At 45.8% G+C, this 16993-nt stretch overlaps 4 protein-coding genes across 4 annotated transcripts in view; 2 read left to right on the top strand and 2 right to left on the bottom strand.

Annotated features, from left to right (window-relative positions):
- The window catches only part of GGTG_03117 (hypothetical protein), a gene marked incomplete at both ends in the record, with an annotated part of 2322 nt that extends 943 nt beyond the window's left edge, over positions 1 to 1379 (bottom strand). Inside the window, 2 exons of the mRNA XM_009220895.1 lie at positions 9 to 694; positions 783 to 1379. Coding sequence (XP_009219159.1) covers positions 9 to 694; positions 783 to 1379 — 1283 coding nt within the window. The remainder of the gene's footprint in view (positions 1 to 8; positions 695 to 782) is intronic.
- A 648-nt stretch (positions 1380 to 2027) lies between these two features.
- On the top strand, positions 2028 to 3488 carry GGTG_03116 (hypothetical protein; the record flags this gene model as incomplete). The annotated part of the gene is made up of 3 exons (XM_009220894.1): positions 2028 to 2589; positions 2909 to 3187; positions 3219 to 3488. The coding sequence occupies exons 1-3, from the start codon at positions 2389 to 2391 to the stop codon at positions 3486 to 3488; spliced, it is 750 nt and encodes a 249-aa protein (XP_009219158.1). The 5' UTR covers positions 2028 to 2388.
- Positions 3489 to 4555: 1067 nt separating this feature from the next.
- On the bottom strand, positions 4556 to 6579 carry GGTG_03115 (hypothetical protein). Its single transcript, XM_009220893.1, has 3 exons — positions 5935 to 6579; positions 5471 to 5844; positions 4556 to 5317 (listed from the first exon to the last, which is right to left on the bottom strand). The coding sequence occupies exons 1-3, from the start codon at positions 5986 to 5988 to the stop codon at positions 4756 to 4758; spliced, it is 990 nt and encodes a 329-aa protein (XP_009219157.1). The 5' UTR covers positions 5989 to 6579; the 3' UTR covers positions 4556 to 4755.
- A 2770-nt stretch (positions 6580 to 9349) lies between these two features.
- Positions 9350 to 9670, top strand: GGTG_03114 (hypothetical protein; the record flags this gene model as incomplete). The annotated part of the gene is made up of 1 exon (XM_009220892.1): positions 9350 to 9670. A coding segment is annotated over one exon (321 nt), but the record flags the coding sequence as incomplete, so codon positions are not given.
- Positions 9671 to 16993: the final 7323 nt, after the last annotated feature.

Below are 16993 nucleotides of genomic sequence, written 5' to 3'. Positions count from 1 at the left end.
GTTCTTACCTGAGAATGCGCATGTGGTGCCAGCCGTCCCGCGTGAGGTTCGTGAGCGAGCCCTCAGGAACGCCGAGCCCGTACTCGGTCAGCTTCAGCAGCTTCTCGCCGCTCTGGTCGAGGTAGTCCATGTACCGCCGCATGGGCTCGCGCACGTCGGCGTCGGGCCACGGGCAGGGGCCGTGGCAGGGCCAATTGTCGAGCACGCGGCGGTCGTCGAGCGGCAAGTCCTTGGTGACGGTGAAAATCTCCGAGTAGTCGGCCACGCCGTCGGTGATCTCCTCGCCGCTCGCGATGTAGCCCGAGTAGCTCTGCGGGTCGGCGCACGCGTGCTTCTCGCTCGGCGGCTTGGTGAAGAAGCGCTCGCTCGCCTGCTGCGCCGCCGCGTATACGGCCTCCTGGGCCGGGCTCATGGCGATCTGCAGGATGCCGTTGCGCCGCCACGACTCGACGATGGCCTTGCCCATGGCCCGGTCGCCGGCCGTGCCCCTGACCTCGGCCGGCAGCTCGAACGTGTCCAGCAGCCCCACGCGCGCCTTGTGGTTGGGCGGCATGGTCCGGCCCATGGCCTCCAGGTCCATGACCTGGCCGTGGGACGCCGTCGCCATGCTGCGGCCGCTGAGGCGCGGGCGGGTTGCGCGGAGTGCTTGCCTGAGCATTGCGGTGAGGAGGAGGTCTGGCGATGAGGGGGTATGCTCCGTAGGAGAGAAAGACCAAGCTCAAGGCTATTTCTAGAGAGGCTTGAGTAGAAGGATCGGGGTAATATGAGCCAGACAAGATTACTAGTAGCCATAGGAACGTCGCCTTGATCTTATACTTGCCCGGTCCGGCGCCGAGATACCAAGATGGGCAAATTCCAAATCGGGGAGGCCGGGGACGGCTGTCATGGGGGCGTCGAGTCGCTTCACCGCCCCGTCGCAGCTTTGGTAGGGTGCCCCGGCTTTCCCTTCTTGTTTTATTACTTTGGCCCTGAGGGAGTCCTGAGGCTAGCAGATAATGTTGCCAAACAGTCGCTGTCCTTGCCTCTAGATCGTACAATGTAGCGTCTGCGAGCCCGCGCTCCGCCTTGCTGCGGCGCAGTGGCGTGATGTACAAGGAAGGCCCGGGACGCACGATGTAACCTCTGCGAGCCCGCGCTGTACAAGGGAGGCCCGGGGCCTGGCACCGGTCGAGTTCGTGCCCGGGTCCCGTAGTCGACGGCGACGTCCTTTCTGGCATGGATCCGCCAGCGGTGAATACCGAGGACTCAGGATGTCTGCGAGTCTGAGCCCAAACATCTACTGAGACGTGTGTAAATGGTGCACCCTTCTTCCGCAGTCTTCTAGGACTAGATAAAAGTGTAAGTCTCCCTGCTAGCACTCCTCGCACTCGCACGCACATGGCTTCTTAAAGTTGAACCAGAGCTGCTCGACCTATCACATGAGCAACGGAACCCTTCTCGGGCGGCCAGCGATCAGGGGCTGAGTGTATTAGACAGTTATTTATGATGGACAGTCTTTCCCAGCCAACGCAATGCGAAATGGCACAGACTCAGGCTCTAGTTGATAAGAAATAATATGCAGTTACATGGGCAACTTCAAACCACCACGTGAATCACGCCGGCATCCTGACATGTAAGTGTCAGATGCAGTGGGGTCTTTTTAAGCGTGCCGAGACCAGTGAGCGCCTGCATCCAAGGCCACTCTTGACCCCTTGACACGGGCCCAAGTCATTAACTAGGCAGGTAGGTACCTAGGTCCCTGGGTCCCTGGATAGTAATTATGATGTAACAAGAGCTACGTGTGACTAGAGCCTGCAATGCGACTAAAAGACACCCATCGAGAACACTTGTGGCGCTGCGACGAAGGAAGGCCGTGGAGCGAATGCTGGCGAGAACCAAAATGAGGGCGCAGCATGCGTGAATCTGTGAAGACAAAAGATAGTTTGCCACACCAATCGTACTGAATGCTAGGCGACGAGGCACAAGGGTCAGTATTTTCCGCCCGTCCTTCAACTGCTCTCGCTTTTGCAGGCAATGAATAATGAATGAAGCCCCACGGACGCTTGGCAGGCATTGATTTGTGCGACCGAGGCGCATACGGGCATCCCCTCATCCGGCATTTGCCGCAACTGACTGCCATCTGAACATTCTGTATAGAAACTTGTCAACCTCGCTGGGCACCTACCTAAACACCCAGTTTCACACCCCCGATCTCGCCCATCAGGCGTCTCAAGCAGCGGCCTCCTGCCGGCCCGAAACGGGACGGCGACATGGGCAATCCGAACCCCCGTCCCATGCTCGCCCGCGAGCCGTTCCGCTCGCTGTACATGCTTGCCGCGGTCGCCTCCATCCTGGCCCGCCTGCCCCGGTGGCTGGTGGCGGCCGGGCTGGAAGGCAAAGGGGGCCGTCATGACGCGGCTGCTGCGCGCGGGCGTCGACGCCCAGTCCACCGTCGCCGCCACCACCGCCGTCTCGCTCGAGCCGGGCCCCGAGGGCGACAGGTTCTGCGCCTTCGGCCCCTTTGAGGACGCCGTCTACGTCGGGCCCCTCTCACCCCGGGCGGCCACCGCCGGGTCCCCCGACGCCGCCGCCGCCGCCGCCGCCGCCGTCGTCCGGCCGGGCAGGACGGGCGGCACATAGCATCCGCGGCGGCCGGGCGGCGGCGGGACGTCCAGGACGGTCGTGATGCACGTGCACGGCGGCGCGTTCGTGATTGGCAATTCGCGGGGCTACTGCCGTTATCTCGCCAAAACCCTGGTCTCGGTGGCCAGGGCTGATCTCGTCTTCTGCCCCGAGTATCGCCTGTCGGGCAAGTATTGCGCACTGGCCGTAGTCTAGGGCTCTGATTTGGGTTGACAGGACCAACTAACATGAGCGCACACGTCGAAAAGGATACGAATCGACCAACCCTTTCCCAGCCGCGCTCCAGGACGTCCTGACGAGCTATTTGTACCTTACCCGGTCGCTCTCCATACCGGCCGAGAACATGGTCATGTCTGGAGACAGCGCGGGAGGCAACCTCTGCATGGGGCTTCTGCGCTACATCGCAAGGTACGGCGACTCGCTGGGCATCCCGGCCCCGGGCAGCTGCGTCCTCGTCTCCCCCTGGGTCGACCCGTGGCCCGAGACGGCGGGGCCCCATGTGCAGCCCTACCTGTCGCACCGAAACTACAACATCGACTACATTGACCCACTGGGGCTCGAGCGCGTACGGCGGCGGCGGCGGTATCTCGGCCCAGGAGTTTCGAGACAATGCGTACATGACGCCCGCGGGGAAGCCCTTCGCCACCTGCGTCCCCATGTTTGCGAGCTTTGGCGACTCCGAGGTGCTCGGGGACGACGTGGAGGAATGGGCCGCGGGAATGTCGGCTGTAGAGGGGAACGTGGTCGAGACGTTTGTGGAGAAGGACGGGGTGCACGACATTCTGGTCTTTGGGGACGCGCTCGGGTTCGAGGACGCTGCCAACGATGTGGCGCAAACAAAGGTAACAACCAAAACGCCGTTATGAAAAGGAAAAGCGTAGCACAGCTTAGCGATAGGTTCATTTTGTTGGGGGTTAACAAAAGTTTATGTTAAAATAATGCGCAAAATCGAAGAAATAACGCGGGTGTGCGATTTAAGCGAAACCAAAGGTAGCTAGCTGCCTTCGAAAAAATGCCTATGGTGATAAGGTTGTGGGCGACAAAGTAGCAGCCGCAAAAGGCTATCGAGGACAAGGAGGAGGAGCGAGCGGGGCGAGGGGCTTGGGCTCGCCAGGTTCGGTTGCTTTAAGCAGCGAAGGCGGGATTCTGCTCGAACAAACTAAAGCTGGGTCAATGGCGTGGCAGCGATTAATATCGAATGGATAGAATGCTCGGTAAATAGCCTCGAAACAAAAAAAAAAAAAAAAAAACAACCGATCCAGCCGGATCACTACTAGCTTTATGGAAGACGACGAGCACGACGCGGCCAAGCCATAACGTGGAAGTGCGCGCAGGCAGTTATTCTGGTGAGAGCCTTGGCCAGCCAGCCAGCCACGTCGCATTGCCAGCTAGGCTAGAGCCAGGGTGGCTGCCTAGCGTCCAAAGGATTCGGCGTGATAACAGTCCTGTGTGGCTATTCACATTTGTCAAGCGGGGTGCTTGTTCGAGGTGGCTTGCTGCTAAAACTGCTAGCAGTCTGCTAGTAGTCTCCATGGCCAACTAGGCTGATAGGACGGCCCACCTCCCGGCTGGCCTCGCCTCAACCAGGGATCGCGTAGAAATTAGTGCAGCAGAGCTCCTCAGGAAGACTCGACAGTTCTCTGTCTTGCTCCTCGGAGCTGTATGCCTGGGGCTCCCACACAAAATAAGGGCATAGAGCGACAATCACTGGAACGTGCCAGCCGATCGTGGGCGCTAAGCCGTGCATGTGCCTTGTGCTGTCTCTTGGCACCCTTTATGGGCCGATGTTTATGGAAGCCAGAGAACATACGCCGCATGCGCTTAGCAGCGGGCTTCGATGGCTTCGATGGCTTCGATGCAGTACATTTTCGCCCGAAGCTTTACGATCGCAACCCCGATGTGGTCGCAACGCGGCACTTTAACAAATCAGTTGGTTTGCTGCATTAAGAGGCATCGCTGAAAAGTAGTCCCTGTGCTCCTTTCGCTATACGCACTTTGTTTATTTAAGGCCCAAACACTAAGCCGTACGTACCCGACCCCAAATACAGCCGAAGTAAAAGAACAGCATGCGCAAAAGCAAAAGGAAAAAGAAAGGAAGAAAAAAAATCAACCCTTCCTGACTAGTATCCCTCCCTACCGAGCCCCTGAATCGACCGTTATCTTTGTTGTCATCATGATCCCACCCACGTTATGCTGCTTGTCCGACGCGAAAAGGTTGGCGGGCTGGTGGTCCGAGGACGCGTTGGCGTAGGTTCCGCTCGGCATCCCGACGCCGCGGCCCGCCCCGAGGCCCATCTCCTCGGCGTCGACGTCGGTCCTAACGCTGCCGGCCCCGATGTCCCGCAGCGCCAGCTCCTCGCTGTTAAAGCTGTCGGTCTGGTTGCCGCCGCGGTCGCCGGCGGCGCTAGAAACGACCGCGGCGGACTTCGTCCGGTGCAAGCCGCCGCCGCCGGTGGAGCCCTGGCGCAGGTAGGCGCTGCGACTCCGGCTGTAGCCGTTGCGGGCGCTCGAAAGCCCTATACCGGGCAGGACGCGCGCGAGCAGGGGCCGGAGTGTAGGCAGGCACGAGGCCACGATGGCGGCTGTAAGTTCGACGATGGACCAAATGGCGGCCCCAATGTTGTCCCAGGTCGGGTCCGTGCTGACGACGCCAGGGTAGAGCGTGAAAAGCCGGTAGACGGAGACGATGCAAACGCTGGAGGGAGGGGGAGGAAAAGGGCGGTCAGCACAAAGGAGCTGTTCAGCGTGGCGTCGTCCGCGCATAGTGCGTCGCGGCGCCACCAGCAGCGGTGAGGGGAGAGACAGCATAGGTTAGCGGCGACAGGATGTGGTGATTTTCACGACTTACAAGAAGCCCAAGCTGAAAATGCCCAACACCATAACTTTCTGCCGCGCTCGGAGCTGGAGCCTCCAGGCCGCGGGCAAGGGGATGCAGAAAATTGCAAAGTCGGTAGCCATGCTTAACGCGGCGGTGAGGTACCAAATCGGAAGGGTGTCAAGGCATCGGCCGACCATGCTCGGGTTAATAACGCTGTAGGGGAAGCACATGAAAAAGAGGAAGTTCAACTGGACGACTGCCCAGATGAATACAAAAACGATGAACCAGAAACAAACGGTTTGGACATATCGGACGTGGGAAAAGATGCGCCGGTATTGGAACAAGAATCCCAGTTTGATCAAGTTCATGCCCTGGGTGTAGCTGCAAATGGCGACCATGAGGGCCTAGCGGCTTGCAACACCGTTAGCTCGTCAGCTCCTTGGGCGCCCGCCGTGGGCGGTTTGGATCGAGGTCCGGGGAGCTCGGCAACGCACCTTCAGCTGCATTATCGTCTCCTCTGGGGTAACATTTTCGACATGCCGTCCCATGCCGTATTTGACCTCGAAGCACACCGCGATGGAACAGGTGATAGCCAAAACCTGTGGAAAATTGCCGCTTTTCCGTTAGCATTAAAACCCTTGTCGATGAAACTTTAAACGCTGAAAAAGAGAATTAGGAATGAAAAAGGCTGGAACCAACACCGGCAGCCAAAGTGGCCAAATCATCTTTGCCTACGGCCTTGAGGATTAGGCCTCGAGTAATAAAGCGGAGCGAAAGAAAAACCACGTTGATCATGAGGAGGAAGATGGCGAGGGCCGTAACCATGGGCCCGTTGGTTTCGGTGCGAATAATGGCTGGAGGGGGAGCAGCGTCGGCCATGGTGACTAAGGCCGGACCCTGTTCTGGGGGCAAGGGACAGCGAGGGTTTGGGGAAGCAAGCGAGAACAGGGAAAGTGTGATGGGTCAAACCACCAGGTGGTGCCTGGCAGGTGCCGAAGTGGTGTTATTCTACGAGATAAGGAGAAATGGGAGAGAGTGGGGTCCATGCCTCCTATATACATGAGTCCTAGCCCAAGAGGCACCCCGTGAGTCACGTGATCCGTGACCAGCACGGACAGAAAGCCAAATCGAGGAGAAACTTAAGTGGTGATACTTCTTTGCGACTGCGCACTGGGGAGATTAGCACGATCCTGGCGGCCGAACCCCGCGCGCGCCGCCACCGTCCGGAGCAAGCTCCCTTTTCATCCCTTACTGTAGTTTGACAGGCCGAGGCAGTTTGGGCAGCGTTGGCGCTTGCGCGGTGTTGGCGATTCCTCTAAACTCGCGCCGCCTAACAGAAAGGCGCTACTCGATCAAATAGCCGGCAACCGGGCGAGTGGTCCGCTCTTCAGCCGCGATTCAATAGCGCCTCCGAAACAACCAAGGCCAGACCACCGTCGTTTAGCTAGCAAGGCCGTGCAGCGCGCGACAGTCGCCGGAACTTGCCGGACACGTAGAAAGGGCTTATATTCCGGGCTTGTGGTGCACGCGCTGCCAGTGTGTGTGTGCGTGTGTGCGTGTGCGTGCGTTGGCTCCAGCATAACCCCCACACCACCGACTACACAACCCCGGACGCCCATCTGGGCCCTTTAACATCCGGGCCAGGAGGCTGCTAGCCATTTCGGGTTTTCCAATGGCGCCTTCCCCATACCTTCAAGTAGTTGCGACAATGATCTGCTCGTGAGATTCGGGCAAAATCGTGCCCAGCGCTAGGTAGGTTGCGAACTAGGTGGCTCCTGGCAAGTGGGAACTGTTAGGGGGTAACCGAGCGATCACCTTATCACCTTCATTTAATTTACCCCTGGCCACCTAGTGCCGACACATGCCTGGTGCTCCAGGTACTCGGCAGAAAGAAGCTGAGGACCCGGTACTCGGTACTTTAGCCCAGATTTGGGGGGAAATGAAAATTCCAGGCGGGGAGATTAAGGGTCCCAGCCCAAACGCTATCGGCGCGTCACAAGGCCAGGACCTCATGCACCCCTAGGGCACAGCACCAACACGGTTCAACACCGTACACGTATAAATTACCTGCACACCGATGTACAGGGTGTGCAATTAAAATGGGAGGTTATCCAGACTTCCGACACCACTTTAGCTAGCACAATCCAACTATGACGGCTATCGGTGTTGAGTTTAGAAGCCACAAGATGCAGGCAAATCGTTAACGGCTCGAGGGACCCTGCAAACACACGGTTTGGGAAGCACCTGCCCAGACGGGCTAAACTGCGAGCGGAGACCCGACAAGGGGTTCCCAAAAAAAAATTGATTCGCCACCACATTGATTGCGCTACGCTAGCGACCAGCCTGCCAGTCTGGGCGAGCGACGGGAAGTGGCGTCACTGGCAAAAAGTCAAAACAAAGGCGGGGAAAGCTCAGGCCAGGGACTTAACCCATTGGCGGGCGTCCTCACAACTGATCAGGCCGTGCGACTAGAATTTCAGCCTGCTTCAAGTCGCTGCATGGCTGAGTAGTACAAGCCTTGTTTTATGCGGGACCAAACCAAGGTAATACCCGTTACACCAAGGCAAAGGGGAACGTTGTTGTAGCTGGGGCTATAACCCATGCGAGGTCCATATAAGCGACTGCACCGTAACAGGTTGTTGTTAGGAGCACGGGCACGACCGCCCGGCAGAAAGCGGGGAGCGTTAGGAAAACGGGCGAAACCGCCCGGCAGAAAAGGAAAAAGGGGGCGCTAGCAGCCAATCGGGCACGGACCTTCCCGGGGATATGCCGGCGGGCTACCGGTATCGCGGCCAAAACATAACGGCGAAATTAAAAAATAAAATAAATTTTAAATTGCACGAAAGCGTATGGAGCGCGGAAAATTTAAAAAACCAACCCCGCGTGCCCGTAAAAGCATAAAAAAAAAAAGTTAAAAAAACAATTTTTGTTAGCGATAGCATTTTTGGTAAAAAATTTACGGAAATTTAATAAAAGAAATACCGTATCCGGCCCGTAACCCGGTAATTACCCGCCTTTGCATTAATTAACCTTTAATATATTATTTCTTTTTTAAACCTTTTTTATTTGGGGAATAGGCCCGGGTAATTACCGGGGGGATTAAACAAGTTTAAAAAAGGCATTTACAATTTTGCATTGCTTATAATAACGCTTAACGTTACGTTAAGCACGTTGGAAAAGGCCGTTGGGCTACCGGAATAAAATATTAAAAAAGCCCCGCAAATTTCCAATAATTTCGAAAACTTTTCCGTAAAGGAGCTGCAAAAAATAAATAACGCGCTGGAAGCCCAAAGCAAGCGCGCCCGTTTAATTTAAAAAATTTAAAATAAAAGGTTAAAGCATGCGTATAAAAGTTTAAATAAAAATAAAAAAAATACTTTTAAGCAACGGAAAGGTTTTACATAAAGCAAAATTACTTTTAAACCTTTTATATTTAAAAAGTTAGCAATTTGGCAAAATATTGCCCATTACATTAGCAATTACAAATTTATTTTCGAAAGCAAAAAAGAACGTTACGGTAAAAACCGTGTAAAGGTTTAAATAGCTTCCAGCATTTTTAACCATTGCCAATGGGCACAATAAACAAAATATAAATAAATGTATTATTTAAATACCAAAGTATTGCTTATTTAAGCCGATTTTTTGCGGTAATTTTAAGCAAAGTTAAAAAACCCCGATTTGCAAATGTAGTTAGCGATTAAAAAGCTTGCGGGGGATATCGCTATTAAATAAAAAGATTACAAATTATTTAAAGCGTTTTGGATTTGTTGGGATTTAGTAAAAAACGATTTTTCCGAATTAATATTTAAATGGATAAAAACGATATTGCTTTTTAACCGGTTTCGCCCCAAAATTTAAAAACGGGTAATATTTAAAAGCTTTTTTTACATTATGGAAAAATTGCAAGCCAAAGCTTTTAAAGCAAAAATAATATTGGAACCGCATAAAGGGATGCCGGGGAATACCGGTACTTTAACCGTTAAAAAGCCGGTTATTTGCTTTAAATGCGGGCAATTGGGCTATATTGCTGCAGCATGCAAAATACGAACGGATAACCCGAAAATTCCGTTAGCTTTAGCAACCATACAAAAAGCAAAAAAAAAAAAGCCCGAAGTACGGTATTACGGGTATGGGGAATTGGGTTATATCCGGCCGGCGTGCTTTAAAAAAAGCAAAATATTGCTACTTAATTCGATACCGTTATTTGGCCGTTTAAATACCGGGGCTTAAAAATGCGCCCCGGCGGCTAAAACGCGCTAAAAAACCGAAATGTATTTACGGATTAACGGTTGCCGGGTAAAATTAAAAGTATTGGTTAATAATGGAAGCAACGTTAATTTAATGCATAACCGTTTATTAATAAAAGTAAAAAAATACCGATGCTAAACGGGGGCCATTTGGCGTAATTCGATACCAAAAAGCGCATGTTTATATAAAAGAAAAAAAATGCAAAACCCAAATAACGGATAATTAAAAAACAACCCGAAAATTAGTAATGTTTTACGTAATAATGCCCCGGGCTAAATATAACATTACGTTAAGCATGCTTTAGCTTTAGCAAAAAAACATTAAAATCCGGTTTGGGAATATAAAGTAAAAATTCCCGGTAATTATTAAAAAGGTTAAAATAATTTTGTTGGAAATAGCTAAAAAGCTAATCCAATTGGAACAAGCGATAACCGTGCTAACGGTTGCACGTTCGAAAACCCCGGAAAACCCCGGGAAAAGGTTAAAAGCTTTTCCGGAATGGGTTAAAAAAATGGTTGCAAAATATGCGCAGCTTTATAAATTAAACCTTTTTAAACCGCTTTTGCTTCTTTAACTTCGCAACGGGAAAACGCTATTAAATATAGCAAATTTAACATTAAATTTAAACTTTTCGCTTCCGGCTCGTTACCGGACGTATGTTCGCGCGCGAGCGCGCTTCCGGCGCGGTTGCTAGCAGCGCTAATAGCCCCGAAAGCGGCGAAACGGTTACCAACCGCCCTAAAGCTAGCAACAATACCATTATAACCAACGCCCCCGACCTTTTCCCAACGCGCACCCGTATTGCAAATTTAAAAAATTAATTAATTAAAATATTAAAGCTTTTTGTACCCCCCGGCAGCATCGAATTAATGCTTAAAATTGTAAAAAAATAAATTAAAACCGTAATAAACGCGTTCGAAACGCGGTTTCGCAACCACCGCAATTATATGCCCAACCATTTTTGCATTATAAAAAACGAAATTATTGCTAAAATACGCAACGCCCGCAAGCAAATTACTAATTACGTTTCGATTTTGGCAACCGGTTTGCCGTAAAGCGGTTAAACCGGTAATTACCCGCTTACAATCCGCTTTTACAAATTTTTTAATACCGGCCCCCCCCCCCCCCCCCCAAAATATATTTCCGCGCGTACCGAACGCAAAATTACCATTTTAACCAAAAACGTTCCTTTTAAAATTGCGAACCGCATACCCGTTAAAATTACCATTATATTAATTAAAAAGTTCGGCAATAACGTAAAAACAACGCGCAAATTTCCTAACGGTAACGTAATAATTTTATTTTATATAATTGCCGTTAAATATACGAAAAACACCGCATAAATTACTAAAGTATTTAGCAGCAAAGCAATATACCGAACCCAAATTTATAACGTTATAATTAAAAGTATTTAATAAAACGCAACCAACGATAACAACATTTTGCTGTACGAATTTAAAGCGTATAATATTAAGGCCGAAATTAATTTTATCCATATATAAAACGCCCGGTAATTAAAAGGATACGCTACGGTATTGGCCAGGATTACAATTCTTACCGCAATTTAAATTGCATGCAATAACGGTTTCGTATTTAAAAGCAAAATCCTTAACGTTAAACCGTTTGTAACGGGAACAAAAACCGTTTAATGTTATAAATGTTACGGGTAAAAATATAAATTAAAATTTTGCAAAAAAGCGGTTCGTTGCCCGCATTGCGCCAAATCGTTATATAGCAATAGCAAAGCCGGGGAACTTTTGTACCCGTTGTACGGAAATTAACTTGTTATAAAAAAAAGCGAATTAAAATGTTGCAATTGCGGAAGCGATTATTTAGCTTTCCAATAAGCGTGCCCCGCAACGAAAAAAGAAATTAAAAGGGCCAAAAATACATTTTTAAACCGGCCAAAACAATTTGCTTTAAAAACGGGGAACGAACGCGCACTTTAACCAAACCAAATAAGCTATTTTACCGTTTATACCCTTTCGCTTTTTGCATTTATCCGCTTTTTACCCGGCCCCCCCCCCAGCCGCTACAAAAAAAAATAACTTATTTAATTTAAAATTGCTAACAAAACGCAAACGGAACGGTTTTTTATTAAAAATAACGAAAGCAAAGGAAAATTTTTTAATTAAAAAACGAATAAGCAAATTACGAAAATCCCGCAATAAAAAAACGTTAAGCTTTTTTAAATCCGCTTTCAAAATAAACCAATACTTTACAAACCCAAACTTTGCCTTTTTCGGTTTTAACAAAATAACGGAAATAAAAAAAATAAACGAATGCCGGGCCGTTAACGACCCAACGGCACCTAGCAATACCGCGGTTACCAATTTCAACTTTGCCAATGCACCAAACCATAAAGCCCTTTTTTTCCCCCCGATTTACCTTTACTTTAACCGCTTGCATCCTAACCGATTTAGCTCGGCCTTATACCGGTACCATTTAGCTTTTTTGCAACCGGAATTACGTTTATTTTTAACCAACCAATTAACAATAATAGCAACGTATAAAATTAAATATATTATATTGGAATATGGGAAAAAGCAAAAGGAAAAGCAACCTTTCCTTTTACAGCAACAAATAATACGATATTTTAACCATTTAAAAGCCGGAGCGTAACTAGTACGGAAACCTTTTAAAACCGTACGGTTGCAATTACGAGCTTATTTATTACCAAAAATTTAATTTTAACGCAATACTTTACGTACATAACCGTTTTGCCCCCAAATTGTAAACCGCCCGGTACGGTTATAATTAAGCTTTAATTATAATTATTACGCCGGAAAGCCCATTAAAAATATATTTAATATATTTTCCAAATTTTAAAGCAAACCCCCATTGGGCAACGCTTTTTATTACAATCGCTATTTACTTAACCCAAAAGCATACAATTCTTACAAGCAATTTTAACCTTTATTACCTAATTTAAAATTTATACAATAAATATAACGCAAAAAGCAAAACCTTTTTGGAATTAGCACGCCGTAAACAATTTAAATTAGTAACGCTTTACGGAAAGGTTACGAAAAGGAAACGAAAAAAAAATAGTACAATTAACTACGTTTAAATAACGTAACAATTCGAAATAAAATATTTAAAATAAAACAATACAATAAAAAAGTTTAACCATTTGTTCCAAATATTTCGCGTTTTTTTTAAACCGTAACAATTTTAATTCCAATAAGTTAAAAGTTAGAAATGGAAAAACGTTAAATTAATAAAAAAATTGGCAAAAACTAAAACCAAAATGGCTAATAAATTAATAACAATTAGGGATATGCATAACGCTAAAATTATAAATAAAAAAGTTAATAAATTAATGCAATAATTAATTTAATTTGCTAACCAATTAACTTTTCGACGGAAACCAAGCCCTTTTAGCAAACGCGCTTTTTATTAAATATAAAAATTCGACGATTTCCGTAAAAAAGCGAATTGCTTGCAACGCGCTTTTATTAAAAATAAAACGCAAATAGCATAAAAAACGCATAAAACCGCGGACAAAGCATTTATTAAAAAAAAACGCTAAGCGATATTTAACCATTGAAAAAGCGTTATTTCCGTAACGGGATAAAATATTAAAAAAAACGGCGCATTTTGGAAATTCGAAAAATGGGCCCGCTTAAAAAGCTTTTAAAAAAAAACCCGGATTAATTATTAAATTTAATTAAAACCGAAAAAAACCCGAATACGCTTTGCAATTATTAAAAAAAAGCCGAAATTTTGTTATTTAAGTTTTTTCCAAACCCGTTAATTAATATTTTCGATATTAGCAAAACCGAATTCCCGAACCACTTTTTCCCAAACCTTTTTTAAATGCCCGTTTTCGTTATTTTGCAAAATGTTGGAACTTACTTGTTAGGCGCATGCACAGGCTTTGGAGGATCGCCATGCACAGATCCGGGATTTGTGCACCGGCCATCCAAAGCTCCTTTGTACTTATATAAAAAGGTCGGATCCGTCCCTTTCTTTCAGCAAAATTCCTTCCTCCTTAAACCTAAATAACAACACTTTAACTTAATTACCCTTTAATAATTATCAAACCTCAGTTTCACGCCGTTTAAAGCTTTACGAGCATAGGACTCCACCCCAAAGTCCTTCCTACACAAAACATTATAAAAGCAACGGGCCGTACTAAACCGTAAAAAGTTACGGGCTAAAACCATTTTCCAAACGGGCTATTTAAAGCCGCTAAATTGCCGGGCGCAACCGTTATCGCGAAATTTGTTAACGCAACGATCGCTACAAGCTATTTCCCAAAGCGCTTTAAAAAAGCTTTTACGGTAATATTACCCAAACCAAACAAAACCATTGTAAAAAATAAATAAATTGGGGGATAAAAGCTTATCGCTTTGTTATTATTAATTTTAAAGGTTATTAAATTAATTATAACGAAGCAAATTGCTAACGAAACGGAAAAAAAAGCATTTTTCCCAACGGCCAAATGGGTAACCAACGGGTTAAAAGTACGGAATTAGCAATTTAAAAAGTAATAAAAACGGTAATTGCAATATAAAACCACGGCGTTACCGCGTTGCTATTACAATTCAATTTGTTCGGAGCATTTAATACCGTTAATTATTTCCAATTGCTAAATACGCTAAAAAAATACGGCTTTTTTTATTAATTGTAAAATGGGTAAAAGGGTAATTAGCAAATAAAACGGCCATTTTGCAATTCGATAGTAACATTTTAAACTTAATTTTAATTCGAACCGGAATTTTCCAAAGCTTTTTTTTATTTTTTATATTTTTTATTATATATATTGCATTATTGTATAAAAATTTTAAAAGCATTTCAAAAATTTTCGTTACCGGTTTTGCTAACGATACCAACCCATTAGCAATAAAAAATATCGCAAAAAATATGGCCCGCTTTTTGGAAGCAATTTAGCCAAAATGCAAAGCATAAGCAACTAAACACGGTATAAAATTTAATAGCACCAAAATTAAATTAATTTATTTTAATAAGGACGAAAATTTGTTCGTGGTTCGATTCGGCGATATAACGGTAACTTCCAGCCAAACGGCTAGGTTTTTCGGGGGTTAGCTAAACGCCCGCTTTAATTTTAAAAAACATACCAAAAAAGCAAAAAGCAAACAAAAAAAGCAATAATTAGCATTTATTTAATTTATTTCGTTAACGTAAAGCAATACGTTCGTAAAAAAAAAGTTTTTTTATAACGTAATGTACCGCACGGTTTTGGCATACGGCGCAATAGCTTTTTATATAGCCATACCGGCAACGGGCCGCCCCAAAAGCGCCGTTAAACAATTTTAAAAAAAATAACGCGCGTATTTAAAAACCATTGCCGGGGCTTACAAAACCATTTCGTTAGCTAATTTCGAAATTAAATGCTTTACCCCCCCAATTAATTTGTATTTAAACGAAAAGGTATTAAAAGTAAAAAAAAATAGGAAAAATTTAAAATGAAAAACGTAATTTAAACCGGTACCGATAAAGTATAACAATATTTCCGATAATTAAAATATCGTAAAAAAACAAAGGTACCATACCCATTTAGCTTGGCAAGCAAAGACCGGTAAGCGCAAAAATGGGACCCGTTAAAACCCTTTAAATCCAAGCCCGGCCCCGTTCCGGCAATTACTTAAAAAGCAACCAAAATAAAAGCTAATGCCAAAGCATAAAAATTAACAAATCGAAAGCAAAAAAAAAAAAGGAAAGGAATGGCTTAAAATTAAATGGAACGTTAAATGCAAAAAAATCCGCGCTATAGCAACGAAAGCGAATTTATTCCGGCCCGCAACCTTTGCAAACAAACCCAATTTTAACGGTTTAATGTTAAAAGCATACCAAAAATTTACCAAAGCCCAAAACGCGATAGCCATTTAATTAAAACGGAAAAATTGGGATTAAAAGCGTTTTTTTAAAATAAAAACGTTTTTAACGTACATACGCCCCGTTGTTCGTATAAAATCGGGCAACGGGAAATAACATTTTACTTATTTGTTAAATGCTTTTTTTATGCTAAGTGGAAAATAAGTTTGGGTTGGGAAAATATAAGCTACCGCAAAGCATATTTCGAACGATAATAATAAAAAACAAGCATTATTACCGGAATCGATACGAACCAAAACGGCCCCTTTTTGCCCCCCCTTTTTTTATTAGCAGCACGTTTAGCAATTAAAACAAACAAATTTAACAATTTTAAAATGGTAAAAAGGAACAACCAATTAAAAACGCAAATACCAAAAAAACGAACCGCTTTAAACAAATAATTTAACGCCGAATTAATAACCGGATACAATTACTTTAATTACCAACCCAGCATAAAAAAGTTACAATTATACGCTTAATTATACCCAATAGCATTTAATAGCAAGTTCGGGAACGAGTTGTTGCTTTACATGTTTTAACGCGTACGGATTTTTTCCCGCGCCATTTTTAGCACCCGGTTAAAAAACGCCAAATTATTTTTATTATTACTTTGCTTTACAACCGCTATATTTAATTATTTATATAAATTAAAAAATGCAAAAACAACGAAAATAATATTATTACCGAAAAGGGACCGGTATTTACCAATTGTTAAGCTTGCGCAAAAGCGAACTTTTTAATTTTTAAATCGTTAGCAACCTTTATAGCATCGTTAATACGCAATAAAGCGTTAAAAGCTTTTAAAGCGTAAAAAGCAAAGGTTTAAAGCACCGATATTATATTGCCGGAAAAGGACCGTACGAATTCCGAACTAGCAGCACCGGCATTTATAAAAACCCCGGCGCTAAAAAAAAAAGGTATCCGGAAACGGTTAAAGGCAAAACCAGCACCGGTAAGCACTTTAAATTTGTTAAGCCCGTTTTTATTAATACGCTGGAACGTGTAAACCTTAGCAATTAATGCGTTATAAGCCGTTTAGCACCGTATTATACCGTTAACGAACCGATAAAGCATAAAAAACCGATAAAATTAAAGCAATTTACTAAATATTTGCGGCAATTATTTAACCCGAAATTGCGCATATTTTTGTTAGGGGTTAATCGGTACAAAAGCGGGTGGTTACCGGGTTACGGGCCGGATGCGGTGTTTCCTTTGTTAGGCCTCCGTAAATTTTTTACCAAAGGTGCTATCGCTAACAAAAATTGTTCCTTTTCTAACCTTCCCTTCCTTCGTGCTTTTTCGGGCACCCGGGGTCGGTCCTTTAAATCCTTTGCGCTTTAAGCGCTTTTGTACAATTTAAACTTTATTTTATTTTTTAGCTTCGCTATTATATTTTGGCCGCGATACCGGTAATTTGCCGGTATATCCCCGGGGGGTCCGTGCCCGGCTGGCTATTAGCGCCCC

The sequence above is a fragment of the Gaeumannomyces tritici genome (genome assembly GCF_000145635.1).
Source record: "Gaeumannomyces tritici R3-111a-1 unplaced genomic scaffold supercont2.2, whole genome shotgun sequence".
Taxonomy (NCBI): domain Eukaryota; kingdom Fungi; phylum Ascomycota; class Sordariomycetes; order Magnaporthales; family Magnaporthaceae; genus Gaeumannomyces; species Gaeumannomyces tritici.
This window is presented reverse-complemented; position numbering and strand designations above follow the sequence as displayed.